Raw genomic sequence first — 8716 nt, 5'->3', positions numbered from 1 at the left:
AAAAGTGTCATAACTATTTGTGCTGTACAATTACAATAAGTGGCTGGAAAACATCCTCCACCTTTAATTACACAGAGTTAAGCGTTTCCAGTTGCTTCTTCTTTGAGAGAAACACAGCTAAACAAATCTAGGCGCTGAGCTTGAGGTCAACCAGTCAAATTTATCTCAAAGTAGATAAAGTGGAAAAAGCACAATGAAATTAGCATCAGGAAGAAAACAACATACAGCAATAACTGTGTTACGCCATGAACTTTTAATTTATCACATCACAGCTACAACAGGTGAGACTGAGAATCTGCAAACACTAAAAGCATTACTATATTTTGTGGGCTCAGGAATTGTTATGGAATGTCATTGTGTAACTTAATTCTGAGGTCAAGAAAACATTTGAGTTCTAAGCTAAAGGCTTTCCCAACAGTAAATATAGTATATTGCAAGAACAGCAGTGAAAGCCAGAGTTGGGGAAAACGATAAAATAAGAGGAATGATAACAAAAGTCTTGGCCTGAGTTAATTGACAATCAAAATTTGTACTGTCAAATTTTACAGTAGTTTTGAGTTTCAAGCATTAAAACTTTTTGGGGAAAGGAATGACCGACAAAGGTGATCAAAGGTAAAGGGGTTATTTGCAAAACACATTAGACTCTGCTCTTAAAATGCAATGCAAGACTAGTGAACGGCAGTTCTAAAGCCACAAGATGGCAGTAGAGAAGTTAACTGGTTTGGACGCTGTAGCTGATGCATGAAAGCTGTAGCATTTAGTTTGCAAAGGTCTGGCGGACAGCGGTGACGATGTGCTTGGCACTGATGCCAAAAACATCCAAGAGCTCCTGGGGCTTTCCACTGCGGGGCACGCCACTCACTGCCAACCGGGTAACCACAATGCCAGGCTCCCCCCCTACTGCAGACAGCACGGCTTCACCGAGACCACCTGGACAGAGACAGTCAACAAGAAGCACCCTTGTAAGCAAAAACTTTGTAAGGGAAAACTTTGTTAAAAATCTAAGCAATGGCAGGACAAATCTTCAAAAATTAGAATATTTGCATAACCTTTAAAACATTCGTTGTTATAAACCCAACAAGTCCAACAAGTAATTTGCTAAATATCAAATAAGCCACCTTTTATTTTAATACAAGACCTACCAGTGGCTGAAAGTTTGTCCTGCAGTCACAAAGCAAAAGTTGTAACCTGGAAAATATGTTCTTACTACAAGAACTACATTTAATCCAACCAACCCCTAAAAAAAATTTATTAATTTGAAAAATACTTAAAAATCTCCCCATAAAATGTTGTTGTTCCAGAAAGCTTAAATGCATAATCTAACTCAATTAGGAAAATGGGAGCAAGGAAACAAGCTTACCCTCCTTGTAGTGGTCCTCCACTGTGATGATCTGCCCCCCTGTGGCTCTTGCACAGGTCAAAATGGTGGCGGCATCCAAGGGCTTGATGGTAAATGGGTCGATTACGCAAATGTTTTTTCCTACAAATTAAGGTTTGTTATTCAGGCTGCTATTTGCTTAGAATTTTTTTTTTTAATTTTTTTATACAAGTTTACCTTCACTTTTAAGCGTATCATAAGCAGTCAAAGCTTCATGAAGAGTGACACCAGCTCCAATCACAGTCACCACGTCGCTGTCAGACTGGCGCACAATCTGGAGGCCATTCAATCAATGTCAGCAAACATCAAATGAAGTTTGGTTGTGATTCTGCCCCGTTTTCAGATAAATTACTCGCCAGTATCGATTACCTTGGCTTCACCCACTTCAAACTTCTCATCTGGTGAGTAGATCACTGCAGTGGCTGGTCTGCTTGTACGAATGAAGCAGATTCCCTAAGACACAGAAAGCGGTATGTGACTATCGACTTTGGGGGGAATGTTTGCTGGGAAATCTTAAGGCAAGCCTTTACCTTTGTGTTAGCAGACAGTTCAACAGCTCTCTCCGTCGACACAGCATCGCTCGGATAAAACACAGTGCATGTCGGTATGGCGCGGAACATGGCCAAGTCCTCGAGAGCCATCTGAGACGGACCGTCCTCACCTAAAGGTTGATATGACCGTACAGAGTTCTCCCATTTAATTATAGATAATACCAGGAGAACAGACCTCAAGGTTCAGCATGAAGGTGTACTGAACAAATGCAGTGTTTTAAGCCAAAACACACACAATGTTTATGTGCGGAACTTCAGAGACACTAGAGCAGAGGTCCCCAAAGTCGGTCCTCGAGGGCCGGCATCCAGCATGTTTTAGTTCTCTCTCTGATTTAACGCACCTGGATCAAATGATGGCTCGTTCGAGGCCTAAGAAGAACATTGACATTCTGAAAAGGTTGTCACTACCACCAAGGAGAGAACTAAATCATGCAGGCTGCCAGCCCTTGAGGACTGACTTTGGGGACCCTTGCTCTAGAGGCAGAACACCCAACCATCACTAAAGTCTGCCATCTAGGAACATTAAGATTAACTACTTAGTGACAGTGATGGAGAAGTAAGGCAGACCATACCAAAGTTTAACAGCAGTGGTTTCAAAAGCTTTTTTAAATGCATCAGCAGCAAGGAAATCTGCTGAACCATGAGTTCAAAATAGAGACGTGTGCAGAACAGAACTTTTGATGGCAATCATTTACAGCCACAATCTTACCAATGGAGACACCGCAGTGAGATCCTACTAGGTTGACGTTGGACTGTGAGATCGCTCCCATACGAATCTGATCGTAGGCTCTAGAGAAGAAGGCAGCAAACGTGCTGGCAAATGCAACTGTGCGGTCACGAGTAGCACAGCCAATGGCGACTCCTACCTGTAATTATAGGCAAATACTGTTCTATAAGTCAAAATAACATGAGATAACAGAGATCCAAACATTGAAGGCTCAAAAGATAAACCTGGCCACAAGTGACCAAAGAAGCTGGAGCGTGAATAACAGATTATACCATATGGAACAGAAAGGAAGAATATCAATAAGAGTGAGTGTGTGTGTGTTTTACCATGTTTTGTTCAGCAATGAAACACTCAATATAGCGATCAGGGTGGGCTTTCTTGAATAATTCTGAAAAAGTGGAGTTTTTGGTGTCTCCATCCAGGGCAACCACCCTCTTGCTTCCCTGACCCAACCTGGCCAGTGCTACACCATAGGCTTGCCTGGTTGCCATCTAAAGGGGAAGATGCGAACAGGGTAAAGCAAAGACTGAAGGATTATCAATGTAAGTGGTCACACAAATGAAAGAAATTTAAGTCGGTAAGACTTATGGAACAAACATATTGATTATTCATTTGCGTCTTCATTCACAGCCAAATTACAGCATGAAGAGTCTTTTTTTTAAATCATAAAAAGTGTATTTTCCTACCTTATCTCCCTTCTTATAGGCTGGGGGTGTAGGTAGGGAGATGGGGCTCAGGTCAGCTGGTGCTGCATCGTCATTGGGCAGTTCTGGGCAGAGGGTCTTGTTGGGAACCTGGATCTGAGACTGCAAGTCCTTCAGAAGACCATCTACCTTGTCCTTAGGGATTGGCTTTCCATGCCAGTTCTCTAGATCCTCAATGTCTGCAGAGCCATGGATAAACAAGTTTCAGTAAGAAAATTTGGGATTTTGTTTTTAAAGAGAGGAAACATCTTGAAATTTTGTTTATACATACTGTTGAGTCCTTTTCCTTTGAGGGTCTTTGCAACAATACAGGTGGGTTTGTCCTTTACCTGCTTCGCCAGCCAGAAAGCTTTACACAGTTCCTCCACGTCATGCCCATCCACAACATAAGTATTCCACCTACACATATTTAAATATAATAGAAATCATTACTAAAATAAATCTCGGAAAAGTTTGATTCAGGCATCAATGTCAGTTAAATTTACAAGATCTTATGGAAGGCTGACAGCAAAAACATCAGAAATGGGAATAGACTAAATGGGCAAAAAAACAAACAACCAAACAAATTTTAACCAAAAGTTCACAATATTCAACTCATAAATTTGTCCCAATGGGTTCAAATGTGAAAGTGTATTATTTTGTGTCGTTACTGACCCAAAGGCTTCACAGCGTTTGCGGTAGGTCTCCATGTCGTGTTGCAGGGGTGCAGGCTCACTCTGACCGAGACGGTTCACATCCATGATAGCCACCAGGTTATCCAGCTTGTAGTAGGACGCAAAGGCCATGGCCTCCCACACAGAGCCCTCCGAACACTCACCATCACCGAGCATGCAGTACACACGATAGCTGCAATGAATAAGAAGAGGAGAAAAAAGGAAGTATTTGTGGCTTCTATACAATTACATGTTAAGACAGTGACCAGCTAGTGAGATCAAAAGGGTCCTGAATTATTGTTTGAGTTTAAAAAGATGCCCAAAATTTTGTAAAGATAATTGTTTTTGTTATTACATGTACATCGTATTTTATCAAAAAGCATCTTAAATACTGTAGAATAAGGTCCTAGATTAATTCATTCATGACTGATGAAAAACTTCATACGAGACACGACCTGGAATTGGATTATCATCCAATAATCCAGACAAAGAATAACATGGTTTCACTGCATCATGCCAAAAATTTAAATCTGAGAATGTATAAAGTCACTAGCTAGTCAGGCTACCTGCCCCACCATCCAGTTTGTGCAGTATGAATGATATGACTGAATTTTGCAGTTTGCAAACCGCATCACTTTTTAAATATCTTGATACTGGTAAACAACCCATGCCTACTCTGGACACTACCATGCTAACTAATGGTATTTAAATTTACTTTAAATACCATTAGCCAACACTAAAACAGCAAATGCTGCTTAGTCGTAAGACCTTTTGGCCTTTAACACATGATGACCCAGAGAACATTCATGGCATTTTGCACACAAAGAATGTGCTTTCTTAAGTAATGAAAGCATTACTTAAGATGCTTATGGAAGGCTCACAGCAAAATACAATTTAAATTGCATTTATGACAATTTAAATATTAATAAAACAATTATTGAACCTGAAAAAGAGATTAAGATTCCAAAATTTTTTAACTCTAATCGTTCCTCAATTCAGATCTTCAATGAAAATTTTAAAAAATAAAGACTTACCTGGCTTTGTCAAAATGCTTGCCAGTATAGGCCATCCCACAAGCAGCCCCAAGACCTTGGCCAAGAGATCCAGTTGCCACATCAACAAATGCTAGTTTCTGTGATACAACAAGGTAAGTTGAAAAAGGAAAGGTTACATTTTACATCCATTACATTTTTCCCAGTCATGTTTAATGAAAAAAAATTCCAGTCAATTTCAGAAACTTACAGGTGTGGGGTGCCCCTCCAGGTCACAGTCGAGCTTACGCAGGTTGAGCAGATCAGATTCCTTCACGAAACCTGCTTCAGCCCAGGCAGCATACAGGACAGGGGCAGCATGACCCTGATGAGAGTTACAGAAGAATTTCCAGGAGTGATCACCAGCCAACTAAATAAAAATGAACAACGCTCAGGTAGAATTTGCATCAAGCACCAACCTTTGAGAGCACAAAGCGGTCATTGCACTGGTTGCGAGGATCATCTGCTTTATAGCGCATGGCGTTGAAGAAGAGCACAGACATGAGCTCCGCAGCACTGCAGCATGATGTGGGATGGCTTAGGAACCAAAAAAAAAAAAAAGGAGTCAATTAGTGACAGTTGACAGTACAGATGCAATATTAGTATACAAGACCATCATGCCAATGCGTGCATATTATATTCAAACTTTGTATTTAGTCTGAAAAAGTTAAATAATTTCCTGTTTAAAGCACTATGTTAATAGTGACAGAATAACTGTCTGAGAATTGCTGTTCAACGAGAGAGCATGACCACATCACACAAAATTTACACAACTGTATTGTTGACAGATGATGCTTTTGAAGACGACCTATTGAGGTTAGAAAACGTCACCATCAATCAATAACTTGTTAATTTTTAAACACAACCACCTCTGGTTACCACACAAATGTCCTCAAGCTTTAAAAAAAAAAAGAAAGAAAAAAAACTTGCAAAAAAAGCCTTGTGAAACTGTTAGTTGCTTAAAATGGGGTTGGGATTATTGTAAACATTTCTAGAAACCCCGAGTTGCCCAAGAGATTTCAGCTTCCCTTTGTGGTCAAGTTAAAACTGGTACCATTTTGAACATGCTGGGAACTTGTACAAAATTCAATGCAAAAGTCCATCATTCACTGTCAAGTTTTACATTAAAAAGCAAGATCCAGTTGTTCAATTTACCACTCTTCCACTTGTTGAGACAGAACCTGCTGAAAATAAAGCAAGGCAAATTCAGAGAAAGACACTAAGAGTGCATTGTTCTGTATTAGTCAGAACAAGGAAACAGTTGCAGTACAACAAGCTTTATTTGTAACATGTTTTGCTAGCCTCATTTCAGACAAAGATTTCCTTATTTCCTTATCCGAAGGAAGAAGTAGGAACCCAAAGAGACTCATCAACTGGCCCTTTATTTGCAGAACCGGTATGAGAATTGTATAAGGGTTTAGTCAAGGGTGCAGCACAAGTATAATCCATGAGTAAATCACTGTTTGTCAAGAATTAAAAAAAAAAAAAAAAAAAAAAAAAAAAAGATAGCTGCCAAGTGTTTTACATGACATAAAACTGATGCCCATGTCTACATTTCCACTAAAATTTCTCCTCAGTAAAGATTACGCTCAAATGAGAACACAAGAATCTGGTTCAAAACTCAAACCTGGTGACGCCCGTTCAACTATAGTTAACAGCCGGAGCAAAGGGCAGCTACTCCAACTGATAAAGCTGCACCCTTTTCCAGTGTTCATGTCTGGACTTGCATCCACCACTGGGGCTATTTTCTGTGTGAAAAAATCTGCACCAGCTCATTAAGGAGCAGAATAGATTTTAATCAGTATTTTGTTTTGGTAAAAAAAAAAAGTTTACCTGGTGTTCATACACAGGAGCCAAAACCACAAGGTAATTAGTTTTCAGTTTTTGGTGTTAAAAGGTGCATTTGTTTGACATTTGGACAAGAACAGTTCATTTAGGTCTTAAGTACAAGACTGCAATGGAAATCCTGCTAGTCATATCTGAACAAGATGATCTTACAGCAAATACATATTCTTTTGAAAGAAAATGTATAGCCCAGTAGTCAGATTTCACAAAAAGATGACACTACTATGTTATTGGTGAAAATCAACATATCAATTATGAATAATCCACATTTTCCCCAACCAGCTCCTCTTTTACAACATCCAAAATTCTCCACCCCCATCTGATATTCTGCACCAGTTGTGGACAGAAAGGGGAAGAGAACATCCGTCCAGAAAAAGCAATAAGTTGTTTGAAATCAGTTTAGAGCATGGAGTTTGAAATTCTATTGTCTACAAAATATGCAATTACAATATTGCACATATTCGATGGCAAAATAGATATAATGTGACTTTATTGATTTAAATACTTTATTCGATTTAGAATTTGACTATTTTAAGTAGAGGTTAATTACATTTAAAAAATAATAAGTTTCTAACTTTGCTGTACCCTGCCCTGAAGCAGATTGTGTGTATGACAAAAAAATAAAAATACAAATACAAAAGTCTTCAGGTGTCCCGTTAATATCAATTACTGCCTCATGTAGGGGCAAATACATCAATGCCTGATTAACAAATATGAGACTAAAAATTCAGTGGGGGCAAAATAGCACCCAAACGTTATTTGCGGAAACAAATAGAACCTGTACTTATGTTTTCAATATTCAACATTTTACGCTCACAATGAGAAAAGAGCTGTTAAAACTGTATAAATACGTAAATACAGACATAATGTGTGCAAACAACTTACAAATAGTCTATAAATGAAACCAAAACTTAAAATTTCTAACAGACGAAATATTATGAGCATCCCAAATTCTAGAAATTGATTTATTACAATCCCCAGGAGAGAAAATGACCATAAGACCACAACACAGCAGCATGTGATAGTGGCTACATTGAAGTCAGTATCACAGACTTGGCTCACTCGATCTGTGCTTTATTAAAGAGTGCATTCATCAGGGGGGAACTAAAAGATATAACGTAATACCGAAGAAGCTCTGAATCAACCACCTAGTGGGCTTGAATTTCCTTACGCCAGACTCTGCTGTGCTCCTGAAAGCAGACAACCGGAGCGGCATTCTCATTAACTCGCAGCTAGCTCTGGCTAACTTGAGCCGCATGAACATAATCTACTGCACGTGCAGCCACCAGGCCCCCACGGGTAGCGCGTGCATCGTCTGCACACTATCGCTACGGTAATAACCTTCTATCGGTGTTTCTGCTTAACACTTGACCACTCAGAGTAACTTTGTTTGACTTACCCAGAGTTGGAAGCGCATGTTGCCTTGATGGAATGGATCCTTAGCTTGTTAGCAGTGTCTTTGAGTCCCTGCAAAGTCTTCTCGTCGGGTTTGTGGTAGCTGGCCATGATCTCTTGAAGGATAACTGGAACGCTCTGCTTGCTTGGAGAATGAATGAAAGTAATTTAACACCGCACACGGCTGCTATCTGGACTCGAAGGCCACTGCTAGCTGCCCAGCGTAACTGTAAGGAGGAGGAGGAACGGCTGTCACGGAGAGGTTTATGTCGACCAGGCGAGCCAAGCCCGTCCAATCAAATGGATGCAGGAAGAGAAGTTGCGTATGTTGAGCAAAGCAAGATGCACCTTTCGACAACTTTTCTTAGGTCGTCCTTCTTTTGTAAATCGAACACTTGCAGGACCACATTCCGCACCATTTTACCGCAAAAG

At 39.9% G+C, this 8716-nt stretch overlaps 1 protein-coding gene across 1 annotated transcript; it reads right to left on the bottom strand.

Annotated features, from left to right (window-relative positions):
- Window positions 1-234: 234 nt before the first annotated feature.
- tktb (transketolase b) lies at window positions 235-8578 on the bottom strand. Its single transcript, XM_055049869.1, has 14 exons — window positions 8289-8578; window positions 5464-5581; window positions 5256-5369; window positions 5048-5145; window positions 4015-4206; window positions 3632-3759; window positions 3343-3539; window positions 2983-3147; window positions 2639-2795; window positions 1909-2039; window positions 1748-1831; window positions 1556-1652; window positions 1361-1480; window positions 235-930 (listed from the first exon to the last, which is right to left on the bottom strand). The coding sequence occupies exons 1-14, from the start codon at window positions 8393-8395 to the stop codon at window positions 758-760; spliced, it is 1881 nt and encodes a 626-aa protein (XP_054905844.1). The 5' UTR covers window positions 8396-8578; the 3' UTR covers window positions 235-757.
- Window positions 8579-8716: the final 138 nt, after the last annotated feature.

Source organism: Poeciliopsis prolifica, unplaced genomic scaffold (assembly GCF_027474105.1).
Source record: "Poeciliopsis prolifica strain line A6 unplaced genomic scaffold, Auburn_PproV2 SCAFFOLD029, whole genome shotgun sequence".
In the NCBI taxonomy this organism is placed as follows: Eukaryota; Metazoa; Chordata; class Actinopteri; order Cyprinodontiformes; family Poeciliidae; genus Poeciliopsis; species Poeciliopsis prolifica.
The sequence above is the reverse complement of the archived record's forward strand: the minus strand, read 5'-3'. Positions and strand labels throughout refer to the sequence as shown.